This window comes from Motacilla alba, chromosome 11, assembly GCF_015832195.1.
Source record: "Motacilla alba alba isolate MOTALB_02 chromosome 11, Motacilla_alba_V1.0_pri, whole genome shotgun sequence".
In the NCBI taxonomy this organism is placed as follows: domain Eukaryota; kingdom Metazoa; phylum Chordata; class Aves; order Passeriformes; family Motacillidae; genus Motacilla; species Motacilla alba.
In genome coordinates, this window is record NC_052026.1 from 16,572,817 (window position 1) to 16,586,849 (window position 14,033).

General features: G+C 43.9%; 1 protein-coding gene across 1 annotated transcript in view; it reads left to right on the forward strand.

Moving 5' to 3' along the window:
- The window catches only part of LOC119705711 (c-Maf inducing protein), a 130,327-nt gene that overhangs the window by 110,720 nt on the left and 5,574 nt on the right, over positions 1-14,033 (forward strand). Inside the window, exons 11-19 of the mRNA XM_038148455.1 lie at positions 3,249-3,314; positions 4,378-4,404; positions 4,851-4,899; positions 6,390-6,497; positions 8,990-9,106; positions 10,164-10,304; positions 11,054-11,101; positions 11,836-11,982; positions 13,461-13,566. Of these exons, the coding sequence (XP_038004383.1) occupies positions 3,249-3,314; positions 4,378-4,404; positions 4,851-4,899; positions 6,390-6,497; positions 8,990-9,106; positions 10,164-10,304; positions 11,054-11,101; positions 11,836-11,982; positions 13,461-13,566 (809 nt within the window). The remainder of the gene's footprint in view (positions 1-3,248; positions 3,315-4,377; positions 4,405-4,850; positions 4,900-6,389; positions 6,498-8,989; positions 9,107-10,163; positions 10,305-11,053; positions 11,102-11,835; positions 11,983-13,460; positions 13,567-14,033) is intronic.

Sequence of the window (14,033 nt, forward strand, 5' to 3'; positions counted from 1 at the left end):
TCGAGGTTGCCCCGGGCTGCTCGTGTGTTTTGGATTGTTTGTGCCGCACATGACACGCGGGCAGGTTTTCATTTTGGTGAAAGGTGATCCCGGGCAAGGAAAATGTATTATGTTGGCAGGCCAAGAGCGATGATGGCCCAGAGGCAAAGTCACTGCAGTGGGGGATTATTTAATTAATACGGTTGTTCCGTGCCCTGGCCAGTCCCCTGGGACAGTTCAGGGTGAGGGAGGCTGTGTGCGGTGGCAGGTGATGGCTCTGATCTGTCACCGCCTGGCTCCGCGACCCCCGCGCGCTTCTGGGAGCCCGCAGGTCGGGCTGCAGCCTGGCTGCTGTGCTGCTCGCCTAGAATTGCAAATCCTGCAAAAGTCAGAGCCAGGGAGCTGTTCTCCCCCTTCTATCAGGCCAGTCCTGGGATTTGAGCTGTGTGATGAGTGTTGAGCCCTTGGAAGAGCTGGGAAGGGAGTTTGTCCCAGGCTGGCCCAGGATGTCCCTGCGCTCCCTCCTTCTCCTGGCCCAGCCTCTTTGTCTGGCTCATTGCAGTGGTTGTTCATTGCAGCCAGAACTAATCCATCTCCCTTTCTTTCCCTGCTTCAAACACTTGTCTTGTGTTGGAGCTTTGAATGGATTGAAAAAAAAAAAAAGAAAAAGGGAAAAAAAGAAAAAAAGCAACTGTCTGAAATGAAAGAAGAGTGCAGATGAGATGAGCACAGACAGAAGGAAAATGTTTTTGAAAAAGGAATAGGTGGGAGGAGGAGAAACACTGTAGGCTTTTAATAAGTAGTTTAGTTTTATTCTTGTGCTGTGTTTGTTTCATGTTTCCTAGCTCACATTGAAGGGATTACAGGCTGTACAGATTTTATGTTCAGGTCCCATTTATGCGACCAAATTTTATATATTTCAATAGGAGACGGTTTCCTTCCTTCCTTCCTTTCTTTCTTCCTTCTCCTCCTGGGGAATCAGGCTGATTTCTTTTCACTGCCTTCTCACAGACCTGCCCCGCTCCCCAGCTTTTAGGAAAGTCAGTGATACTTTTCCATTCTGCCTGCAGTTTCATTCCAAAACAACTTTTTTCTTACTCTTGCAATTTCCTTTGAAGCTCAGCCATGAAAAATTGATTGGTTCATATTATTAGTAATCACAACTCTCCAGATTGCTCAAGAAGGAACTTCAGTGGTGTAACACTTAGCCTGAGATGTCACAGGAGCTAAGCCTCAAAGTGGCTCTCAGCTGTTAACCTTCTGTTAGAAAAGATTTGTAGGTGCTGTATCACATGTGATATGAAGCACCTTTAACACCTCCGGATTTTCTAACTCAGCTTTTTGACTTCTGAGTCTCCCCTGCTAAAAAAATCTGCTTTTAGAGCTGTTTGTATCTACCAATAAAAATGTGTTGTTTTTAGAATAAAATCAGCTAGGAATTTCTAAAGGGTGTGCATATTTAAATAAAACAAAATGTCTGGTCCTGAATGTCAGGTTCTCACACCTGACAAATGTGGTAAAACCTGTGGCACTTCTCAGGGCTGCAGCTATAGATAGGTTGCATCAGCTCTCTCCTACAGAGACCTGGCATTTTAACAAGAGACTTTCAGCTGAACCTGAGCACAGGCCAGAGTTCTGTGTCACCGACCCATTCAATGTGTCTGTAGATCAGAAACAATGAATAATCTTGTAGATAGCTTTAATTAATCAAAGCTTTGTTGAAAGAACCCAGAAAGCTCACCTAAAAGATGCTGTGTCAGAGGTTTCCTTGCATTATTTCAGTTTATGTGACAAGCCCCATCCTCAGGTGTGTCATGATATTCACTTTACACTGACTAAATGGAAAAGCAACCCCTGTAATGAAGTCCTGCTTCATGTCTTGCTGTTCTGAGACATTAAACAGAGTTGATCATCTTCCTTATTTGTTCAGTGGCTAAGCAGGTGAGGGACTTTTTGTCTCTGGAAAGAACCTTATGAATAGCTGATCACAAAGTGCTCTTGCTGCCACTGACTCACACTCACTTTAGGTTTGTGAGACACCCCTTGTCTCAGAGTTGGCCCTAGTTTAGACCTGAGAACAGAATTTTTTATGGAGGAGAAAATTAGGTTCAGTGGCTTCTAGCACAACTGGCATGGGCACGAGGTTTCTTTTTTGGATTACTGTAACTTCACGTGTGCTCTTCTGGTTTTTAATGCACTAAACCACTTTCAGGTCACAGTGGTCCTCATGGGTTGGTTGCTTGCATGACATAGCACACATTTGTGTAACCTGAACTCATACTGCTCTTGGGCAAGTGGTAACTGCTTCCCTGGTTGATTTTTACATCACAATTCTCCATTCAGGTAAAACTTCTCTGCATGTGGCTTCTTAAGAGTACCCTGCTCGTGCATTTAAATTTTCTTTTTCTGTGAACACATCTTTGTGGATTGTCCAGCATCATGTGTGTTATTAGTTGATGGACATTTCTGGTTTATGTGGTTCAAAAGATGGATGAGACTTTTGGAAATGCATCCATCTTCAATTTCTCTGAGCTAGAAGTTTCCCTTTGCAAAACTGCATTCTTTTGGAACAGTTCCTGTGCATATGTTGTCTGTCTGTAATGCTATCAGTAGATACTGTCCATTTGAGAACATTACACATCGTTCCTTCCCAAAGACACACCACACTTTGGTGCCAAGTTTCCAGTAAGCTGCAGCCAATACTCTGGTTTTTAACACTGAAATCCAAAAGGTAGCAGCACTAAGAGGAGGAGGCAGGCTCTTCTACAGACATCAGCCCGTGTGAGATTCACTTCTGTGTGTATTCATTGTTGGGACTGAGAGCCAGGGTCTGAGCTTTGCCTCCAGTGGGTTTTGTGTCAGAAATGGATTTGGGGGTATCTTGGGCTTATGTCTTATAGCAAGGAAAATTTCTTGTTAAATGTTGAGAAGAGCTTTAAATAGCAGTGGCCTGGTAATTGCTCTACCAACTTAGATGAAAGTATTACTTAGTGATTAAATGTCAACAGGTTTCATAAACAGCAAATGTCTTTAGGTTGACATAAAGAAGGCCTCTCTGGAGGTCACTGTAAATACCAGATTTATTGTGCCTCAATGGAGAATGTGCTGGAAATGGAAAGGGAAATGTCACTGTAGATTTTGAGAGTGCTTCAGTAAACCAGAAAGGTTGTTGGTGCCCACAGTAAGAAGCTTTTAACTCCTTGAACTAACTGTTGGCAAGCCATACTTAAAACCTGGTAACCTGTTAACAAAAATGTTCATTTTTGCAGGTCAGACTATGATGACTGGAGACCAGCCCTGGCCAGCTTGCTTCAACCTATCCCGTTTCCCAAGGAGTGAGTTTGCACTGTTTTAGTATTTGCTGGCTTGTTCTTGTTACTGGTTTTTTATGGTGAAATATACGTCAAGTAAAAAAGGGATGGTAGTAGGAGCTTTGTGCCTCTAGTATTGATTTAGAAACTGAAGTGGATTTTGGCTGATGCAGAGGGATGTGAAGACCTCCCCACGTTCAACTTCCTTCCCCATTTCTCTCAGATGATCCTGAAAAGAAATATGGTTAACTAGAGACAGGCAGACAGGAAGGGGAGGAAAGCTGGTGAGGAGGAGAGCAAAGTGAGAGATTTAGTGGGGGAGGACTGGCGTCACAGAGACTCCTGTCATTTGTATTTTGCATTAAATGAAGAAGCTGCCCTACGGATCAGCCGAGCTCCCTCGGAAACCTATTAATGAGCGGTGGTGTTTATAAAGTGCAGACCTCCGTGGACAAAAATTACAACCTGTAATTGTACAATTTGCTGGCTTATCACATCCCCTGATGACCTGGTGTCTTGAATCACTGAGGTCTAATCCTCCATGCCAGGTTACCTGGGCTACAGTGAGAGCTTGGAGATGGGTAACAGGGACATCATTACCTAAGTCAAACGTGAGTCTTGGGGGAGCTGTAAACCATACCATGATCCAAGGCACTTCACAAAATGACCATTAATTGCTTTACTGATGTATGATGCTAATTAGCTGCGACCATACCCTAATTGCCTTGCAATTAAAGAATACACCTGGCTCTTGGAGGTAGGCAAACCCATGTAATTATATAATTGTACTGTAAGTCTGTTACTTTCTTCTGACCCAAAGCTCCCACTGATATTAGTCAGAGCCTTGTCTAAGACAGACTCAAAAAAAGCTACAAGATTTGTTCCAAGTAATTTTCCCCTCTAGGTTAATGAAAGAGGCTTTATCTGATTTTTTTAAACTTTTTTTTTGTCTTATGTGCTGCAGTTGCTTAGCAAGTCCTTTTATTATCTGGAAAGAACTGAAAAGTGCATGTTTGGGTTTTTGGGGCTCTTTTTTCCCCTCTCTTCTTTCTCTCAGATGCTCACACTCTTCTGTTTTGAATTTCAGGGCTCTCGCACATGAGAAATTCACAAAGTAAGTTTCTGGGGCTTCTTTGTTTTATTGAATAAATTCTTGTATTAGTCAATAATAGCAATGATGCATTATTCAGTATTGTGTCTAATGGCTTTTATCTGTGAAGGGCTGTAGGCATGTTCTGTTAGCAATAAAAAGTTCTCTTTGTAATTTATTGTGCTAGCAGGAGCCCAAGGACTAAAGCCAGTGGGTGCTGATAGAATTTACAAAGGGGTTTGTCAATGCACATCTCAGAAACGTTTTCTAGGCTGTTGTGAGCAGACACTGTCCTTGGTAATCACTTTTAGGCATCATATTTCCTTTCTGTGAAAGGAGTTCAACTTGTTTCTCTCTAAATTGCACTAATATGTATAATTTTAGGTGTTGTTTAAGAGAAATGTGATACTTGTGCAAATACTGCAACCAGCAACTGCTTATTCTTGTCCTTCTTACTCTTATTTTTTCAGGGAGCTGAAATATGTCATTCAGAGATTTGCAGAAGACCCGAGGCAAGAAGTGAGTTTGTTGGCAGTTTACACAGAGCATTAGTTGGAGGGATTGCAACTGCACTTGTTCAGATCTCTCCTTAAGTAGTTTGTTCCAAAACACAGTGTGGTTTTACTCTGCCTAGGTCTCTAAGCAGTAGTGGCCTCTCAGAGTGGTTTATGTGTGAGGTTTATGTGTTGTCACCTCCTTGTCTGGCATCAGTTGATGTCCCTGTTCTGCAGTGAACTGCAACCAGCAAGATTTTTGCCCTCTGTGGGATCACTCAGAGCTTTTCATCTTCTGTACAAAAGAAAAAATGGAAGCAAAATCCATGGATGCATGCAGCTTACAAAAGAACAGGTTTTGTGTAGCCGTGTTTCAGCTCTGTTGTGTGCAAATGCCTGTAATTCTCATGAATTGGCAGCAGAAAGGGGGTGGGAGTGTGTTACTGGGGTTGAGAGTGTTGCTGCAGCCTCGTGGTGCTGCTGCCTTGGAGCTGCACTCAGAGCCTGCTCAGCATCATCAGCTTTGGCTGAGTCACAGGGAACCTCTCATGCACAGTGATTCTTGCTTTTGGCATGAAGGCAGGAAAGCTCCCTCAAGCTGTGGGTGAAGCTGTATCATCACTGCCCAGAACTCCTCGTTTCCATGGGTTTAGCTCTTGTGAGCAGTAGTTACCCTTGTCAGAAGAGACCTTGTCCTAGAATGGCAGCAGGGTTTCATCTGCCACTAGAGTTCTGTGCCCAAAGGAAAGAATTTACCTCCCCCCCCACATACACCTCAAAAATTGAAATTGAACATCTGTTTCTTCAAGTGAAGGGAAAAAAAAGAAAAGGAAAAAATAAAGCTTAATTATGACTTCTCTATTAAATTGTGGTACTAAATATAGTAATCTCTACAGTGGGCCAAATTTAGACTAATGGTTGCTCACTGGTGCCAGTTCTCCAGTGCAGCTTCCGTGTTACATATCCCTGTTGAGTTTTCCCTGTGGATTTCCTTCACCCTGACTCTGGTCGAATTTTATTAGAGCAGGAGTAATAAGAATTTTTACTGATTGGAATGAGCAAGCCATCAGCTACCACATTGGGTATGCAGATCACATCAGATGTATAGACACACATGCTGGGAGACAGGGGGAAAATGACAGAAGCTGAGAAATTTGTGGGGGTTTTTTTGTTTTTGGTTTTTTTTGGGGTTTTTTTGGGTTTGTTTTTTTTTTGTGTGTTTTTTTTTTTTCCAAGTGAAAGGCACTGTTCTAGATTAGAGCCATTTTGTGTTTGATTTGGGTAAAGGGAGTGAAAAGGGCCATGCAGTAAGGGATGGTGCAGCTTCTCTCTTGGTTATACTGAAAAAAAATGGATTCTGGGAGCGGAGCCTGGTCTGCAGCTCTGCAGATTGGAATATTAACCATGAGATTTCCAGCAGTTCCTGGTTCTGCAGTTCCTTTTGGCCCGGTGTGGGAGATGCTGGTGGTTATTGGCAGGAGCTGTAACCTTCCCAATGTGTTCACTTCTTGGCAGGTCCACTCGTGTTTGCTGAGTGTGAGGGCTGGCAAGGACGGCTGGTTCCAGCTCTACAGCCCTGGGGGAGTGGCCTGTGACGATGATGGAGAGCTCTTTGCCAGTATGGTAGGTGTCTGCAGGAATGGGAGTTCGCAAACTTTGCAATAAGTAACTAATGCCTAGTTGGCAGTAACAGGATTTACTTGTTTTTGTCAAAAAATAAAGTATCAAAATTACAATTTTGTTAACCATGAGTGTTCACCAGAAAATCCAGACCTTTCTGCCACCAAATCCATCAACCTCCCTTGCAGTCACCATTTGGCTAGCACATTACTGTTCTCTTTTTGAACCTTGGCATGTTTTCTCACTGGTAGTGTAATACTCAAACCATGCTTGTGCATATGTATGTATTTCTGTATTTATAAATACCTGTCTTTGCCTGTCTGTATAAAAAACTCTCTCAGGGAACATGGAAGACTGGGAGACAGACTGTTCTGTACATCCACACCTATAGTTTACATTTATAGGCTACGCTGGAATTTAAAACCAACAGTTACCTTGGTTTAATCAAGGGATGCATGGATAGATATCAAAAGGTGTTACCAGTGTCTCTGCCCAATTACATTGTTGTGAAGAGGTGTAATTAGAAACCAGCATTCCATTTCCAGCAGTTATTTCTTTTGTAACTCTGAGAAGGGCTAGACAGAAAATAACAGGTTTTCATCAGTGATGTGATTTAAGCACATCGCTGTCTTCCTGTGCAACCTGGGTCAAATCACATAGGTCTCTCTCTCTATTAATTCTCCATATACCAAGTAAGATGGAAATTATATTACTGCCTTTCCCTGGTAAGGGGGAAAACATTTGTTGAAGTTGGCTTTGGGTATATAGTGACTTTCTGCACTTTGTGCATCTCCCACATGCTGAACATTTTGGGACATAAAGAACATCGATGTCTGTTTACACCCTTAAATTCAGATGGATCAGTTACCTCTGAAACTGATAATGGAAGAAGAGTGTTTACAAAAGGTTTCACCCCTCTTCACTGTTCATCTGTCTTATCTTTGAAAAGAAAATTTCTTCAGAACTGTATCATTTCTCCCGAGAGCCGTTCAGGATATTTATGAGCATCAGGAGATGGCGTGCATGAGAAAGCACAACGCTAACACACATTAATATGCAGTACTCTGTGCCCTTTGCAAGGATGTTGATAAATACTTAAAGAGCTGCTAACGACTAACCATAAAGTTGGAAAAACACCCTGTTCTGAGATGCACCTAATGTTACTTTACTGTCAGTGTCAGTATTTTCCATTGCTCAAGAAAACCTCTAAAAAAACTTAATGAAAACTGCATGAAATTAAATCTCTTTTGGCTTGGAGGTTCACATTTTTAAAGGCCACCTGAGCTGATGGATGCTTAAGGAAGAAAAGATTTTCAGTTTTTCTAAAGAGCTTGCTGATAAGGAAGCCATGATTCACATAAAATTGACCTCATCATGGCATGGTTGTGATATTTTAGCAGTATTGAACATAGTGCAGGCAATGCCATGAGCCAGGGGGGCCACAGAATGTATTTACAAGGTTATTGTAGGGTAGTGCTGATGTTGAGTCCACATAATGGAGCTCTTCCTGCCTAGGCTGTTGGAAAATGCAAATTCTCACGTAGTGCTCTGCAGCAAATGGTGAATCAGCCATCTGGGTCATGAAATAAGACTTTCTTCTATGAACTCAGACTTCCCTGCATTTAATCTCTAAGGCTTTTACTCTGAAAATAATATGACCAACTTATTTTCTGAGAAGAGACATATTTGATTTGTACGAGTGGCTTATGCGTTTCCGGCATAGGCGTTACTATGTGAAATCACATGGTGCTTTCTGGAGCTTGCAGAGAGTCTGCACAACACTTTTGTCAGCTCAAGGACTCGAAGGAGTGCCACTCAGGGTATGTTCTCAGCAGTTCTTTCCTTCCAGGGAAAGCTGAGCAAAAGAGGAAGCAGGATAGTGACCCAAGAGCATGAGAACCCATGAAGTCATCTCTGACTTAGTGCTTAGGACTGCCAGATTTTCTTAAAGCAGAGTTTCCTTCCCCAGTCAGGTCCTGTCTGTTCATCCTGAACAGGTGATTTTGTCTGTCAGCACCCCTTATCCCAGGCCAGCAGATTGCCAGCAGCACTGCCTTTTACCTAGACACCCGGCCCACAGAGCCCCTGCTCCCCAGCTGGCATTTCCAGAGAAACCCAAGCGCAAACAGATGCGAGAGCAAAATCCCCGGTGCTTCCCCCGGGGCTGGGTTCATCAGGTTACTGGGAATGGGGGCAATTGCACAGCTGCTCTGATGTTTCCTGGGGAGCCTCTGTCAGGCTGTCAGCTGGGCTCCTTCATGGAGTCAAGCTTCCCACTCCCTCAGATCTCTCTGGGCATCACCTTCTTCAAAAAGTCACTTCCATTCGGCAGTAAAGCTGTTGAGACACTGCAAGCCTAACTGTAAAGAGAGCCTTCATTCCTTTAGGTTTATTACAAATACTTAACACTTTTTCACTGCTTAACAATATCCCTTCCAGAGGTATTTGTGTTTCTTAAGCCTACACCCCTAATTTTACCTCTGTTTCTTGAATAGGTTCATATTTTAATGGGATCCTGCTATAAAACAAAGAAATTCCTGCTTTCACTGGCTGAAAATAAACTGGGACCTTGCATGCTGCTGGCTTTGAGGGGTAACCAGACGATGGTAGAGGTAAGCCCTAAAAACATGGTCATGAGCAGTGTTGAGGTTCACAGTGCCTTTCCCAGAAGTGGCTCTAGCAGGGGTCAGGTTTGTGTTTTGTCAAGCACCAGCAGTGGCTGGTTGTGTCTCTCTGAATTAAGGGGAACAGAATATTGTTGTCCTGTAGATATGAGTGTGAATTAAATGAAAGGTGGGTGCATGAATTTTTGGACAAAGAGACTGTTTGCTGTAATGCAGCTGCAGAGGTTAGGATGGGCAATAAATGGCCATGGTTGCTGTGGTGGGAGATCACAATTCACAACCACGAGGCTTTTCCATGATGAAATGCCTGATTCTTGTCTTGCCACCTGCAAAATGAGCAGTGCACAGGAAGTGCCATTATAAAACCTTATTTGCTTGCATTAATACATGTTTTTTTATGCTCATGATTTGTTATTTTTGTTGTGCTAATAGTTTATATGTATTTTTCTGGGTTTTTTAAGCAAAGTTTCTTGATAATTGTCATTATCAGCAGAAAGAGAGTGGATAAATAGATGGAAGGAGTTTTTCATTGACTTAGATTTTTACATGCTAATTTAATCCAGTAAATAAAGGAGCATGCTGCATGCATTTGAATATAATGTTGCTAGATTTTTTTTTCTTCATTAAAAATAATTGAAATTGTGGAGGGAATAAAAGCTTTGCATTTTAATTGCAATGGCATGATACATAGCTGAAAAGGAAAAGCAGTATGGAGAGACAGCTTGTGTCCTAAATCGGTGTGACCCACTGGAATCATCCCTTGGGATCTGACTTGCTCCTGGCAGTCCCTTCCCCAGGGTGAGCTGGGTGTGTTCTCAGTGAGGTGGGGGATGTCCTGGCCACAGCAGTGAGCTCCCAGCATCTTCTTTTGGAGCCTCTGTGCCCTTTCCCCATCCTGCCTTGTGGACTGGGTGCACCTCACACGTGTTCTGCTTGCACAGAAGCCCCAGCACTTAAGGATCCCTAAGCCCAGTGTATTTAGGATATTTGAAAGAAATGGAATGAAAACCCTGCGCTGACCACTCTCGTTTTGTTCTGCTGCTAGATTTTGTGTTTGATGCTGGAATACAACATCATTGACAATAACGACACCCAGCTCCAGATCATCTCCACCCTGGAAAGCACAGACGTGGGAAAGAGAATGTATGAACAGCTGTGTGAGAGGCAGAGGGAGTTAAAGGAGCTGGTATGTCACCCTGCACACATTGCCATAGCACGTTGGGCTCTGGGCTCTCCACAAATGGAGGTACAAAAGAAAGACAAGCAGGGTGTGAAATTCCCAGTTAACAACAGGATGGGAGCAGTCCTCAGAGGATTTTACTGTGAATATATATACTGTGTGATATTTACTGACGTGACTAATCCCATACTATGTTTATGAATGATATTCAATAACCTGCTTAGGATCCCTGTGAAGGAATAAAGGTGAAACCCTGCCGTCTCAAGATCTTACAAGTCAGCTTGTCAAATTCTGCCACCTTTTGACATATGAGTAGCAAATGGTTCTGGTGCTGGCCAGCATTTCTGAATGCTCTGGCATTCACAGCATTTCACTGAGATGGTCTTTAGGTCTAGTTCTCAGAGCTAAAGCCTATAGAAAAAATTCTTCCCGATTTTAAAGAGAGGACCTACAGATTTCAAATGGACCTGCTTGCATTAGCACTTTCTCACCTAGGCAAACATACCCACAAACTTCCTCTTCCCTCTTTCACATTTTTATTTGTCTTTAACCCCTTCTCCCAGCCTGAAAAGTAGATGCTTTTCAGGGAGAGCAACAGGCACACTCAGGGCAGGGGAAGCAGGAGTGAGGTGGAAGGGCCAGCAGGAAGCTTTGAAATAGGAGCAGGGTTAGCGTAGCGAGGAGCTTGCTGTACTTCACTGAGTCTGAAATGTGAAATAGCAGCTTGTTTGACCAAAATATCTTCTTTTTTACAGCAAAGAAAAGGTGGCCCCACAAGGTTAACACTGCCATCCAAGTCCACAGTAAGTTAATCATGTCAATAGAAAAACACCTTTGTCTTTCCATATTTAAACACTTGATTTATGTTTGCCATGTGGCACAGTGGTTTTGGGCAGTTGAGTGGGGAGCCATTCCACTTGCTCTGTCAACACAACTGGAGTTTACACAACTAGGGCACATTTCTGCTCTTGGGTCTGTGCAGCAGTTCCAACACCAGCAGCAGGCTGTCACAGTTATAGTGCTGCTCAGATTTGGAATGGCAGCTCTGGGGACAGTTTTGCATTACAAAGGCAAACTTCACAATGTCCAGTTCTGGATTTTAGTCATGGAAGTCTCAAAGAGACCCAGCACTACTGCATTTAAGCTTGGTGCAAACCCAGACTAACTTCACTGAGGCCAGGTGATGGTGCTGAGCACAGGTGGGACCTGGACCTCGTGGTTAAATCTTCACGATGTTTAAAGACCCATCTTCAGCATTTGCTCTGACACTGAAGCCTTTGTGTCTCATAAGGATACACACGCAAAGGACATTTCTGTCCTAATGTTTGGACAGATTTTTCCCAGGGTGTGTGAAGCAACGCTGCCACAAGAGCCCAGCTGCTTGCCAAACAAACAGAAACTGCTCTGTGTGGTTCTCTGTTACTGTAAACAAGTGGAGCAGTTGTGCAACTCGCTCTGGTTACCAGTATCGGTGACACCGCACGCTGCCAGGCTGGGCATCCACAATCTCTCTTACCAATCTCCTGTCTGCTTTCAGGATGCAGACCTGGCCCGCCTGCTCAGCTCGGGATCTTTTGGGAATCTGGAAAACCTCAGCCTGGCCTTTACCAATGTGACAAGTGCTTGTGCTGAGCACCTCATCAAACTGCCTTCGCTCAAGCAGCTGAACCTGTGGTCAACTCAGGTGAGTGCTGTGCAGCCTGAGGCTCGGGGCAGGAACCAGTGCTGACTAATTCCGAAATTCCACACCACCTCAGCACAAGAAGAGTGTGTGAAGAGGCTTGCTTAGATGACTTTGTCCTCCTGCTATTTTTACCGGGCCTTCCTGTGGTTTAGCTCATCTTGGCAGCTGATTTTTTTTTCTCTTCACCACTTTTTTTTCTCTGATTTTTAATTTTTGTTTTATTTTTAATTATAAATTGTTGCTACTGTCTCGGGTTGAATGTTGCAGTTGGGCATGGTTGCTGCTGTGTGCTGAGTAGAACCTGTGCTGCTGTTCATGTGGGAAAAGCTTCTGCTTTCACCCAGTTAGGATGAAAAAATGATGCTGTGCAGCTCCTATGGTCAAGCAAAGCATAGTTTGTGCAGTTTAGTCAGTGAATTGCTTGAAAGCTGATCAACCCAACAGCAACAAAAAGAAACTCAGATAATGAATAAGTAGAAGGAGATTATGAGAATGTGATTATTTTGTAAGCAAAAAAACCCTCAAGTTAACTGAACAAATTATTCAGCTGTTGATTGAAGGAACTTCTAAAATTATATTTTTTCTTCTATGTTTCCCTGCTGGTTTTGCTCTCTGAGGTTCTCCACTGAATGGGTTTTCCCCATTTTCTGTTAGCACCTATTTATAGTGCTCACTGAAAATGCAGTTATTGTCAGTGCAACCACAAAAAGCAGCATTTTTTTACTGAAATGTCATGTAAATATTTTGTTTTGTTTTTCTAACTACTTTGTATCCCAGAAATATCCTTTTTTTTTTAATGGGGAATATGAAGTAGAAACTGATTGCTTGCTTGTTTTAACTGTTTGTCTGTCCTCCAGATTTGTCTTAACAATGTAACTTTTGCATCTGAGAAACTTTGATGCTTTTTGTTCAAAATGAGTGTGATTTTACTGAGCAAAGAGCCTGCTTTTTGTGAGGGTTTTTTTTTATTATTAAAAAGGAAAAAAAGGGTTTAGATTCCATCTTATTTTGCGATACCCTGGTTTCCATTAATCTAGAATTCAGAAACAGCAGAAACCAAGTGGGTCAACAGAACAATTACCAATCAATAGTGCATTGTTCTTGAGACCAAAATAGCTAATTAATACCACTTGCACTGTGCTTTTTTTGTGTGATGGGGTTGGGAACTGGCTGAGGATGCCACAGCCAGCGTGTATAGCCTGGGTGGGAGCCCGCTCGTACAAAGTCCAGGCTTCAAAGGCACCAGTCTAATGAAGCGGTGGCCTGTGGTTAGGTGCACACAAGTGGCTTCATTTCTGTGTTCCCCGCCTGCAAGACAGAGATAAAACTCTTTGCTTTCTCTGCCGTCATTGGCGATGGCGGTGAGCGATGGAGGGCTCGGCCAAGCCCCATTTCCACGGGCTGTTTGCACTGAGGCTCTTGCACGAGGGGTGGGTGCCCCGGCTCGTGTCTGACCCAGCTCTGCTTGTGCCCCGCAGTTCGGCGACGCGGGGCTGCGGCTCCTGTCCGAGCACCTCACCATGCTGCAAGTGCTCAACCTGTGCGAGACCCCGGTGACGGACGCCGGGCTGCTGGCACTGAGCTGTGAGTGACAAACGGGGCTGTGTGGGACGCTCGGGTGGGTTCTGAGGAGTTCCTGTGGGATTGGGCGGGAGGTGGATCTCTCAGTGCTGCAGCTTCTGCAGGGGTTTAGGACGGGCTGTGGCTGTGTTTGGGTTTAATCTTCCCTCCTCACTGCCCAGTCGTGCAGCTGTCCAGCTGTGGGATGGTGACCTGAGCCTCATGGCACTGGGTGACCTCGTGTGGGCTTTGTCCTCCTGAGCCATACTGCAGATCTCACCTCTGGCTTCACTGATGTCACCTGTCCCCATCTCATGTGGTCACCTCTTGCCCAGGGACTTCCCAGATTTCTTCCTATGGGCATCCCCTCTGGGTGGGACCGGCCTTTGTGCTGCAGGAGGCGAAGATTGGAAAGCCATTTGGCAGCTTCTCTGCAACTGTGTGCAGCAGGTTCCACACTCCTCCTGGCATTTTTTGTTCCTGTGTTTCTG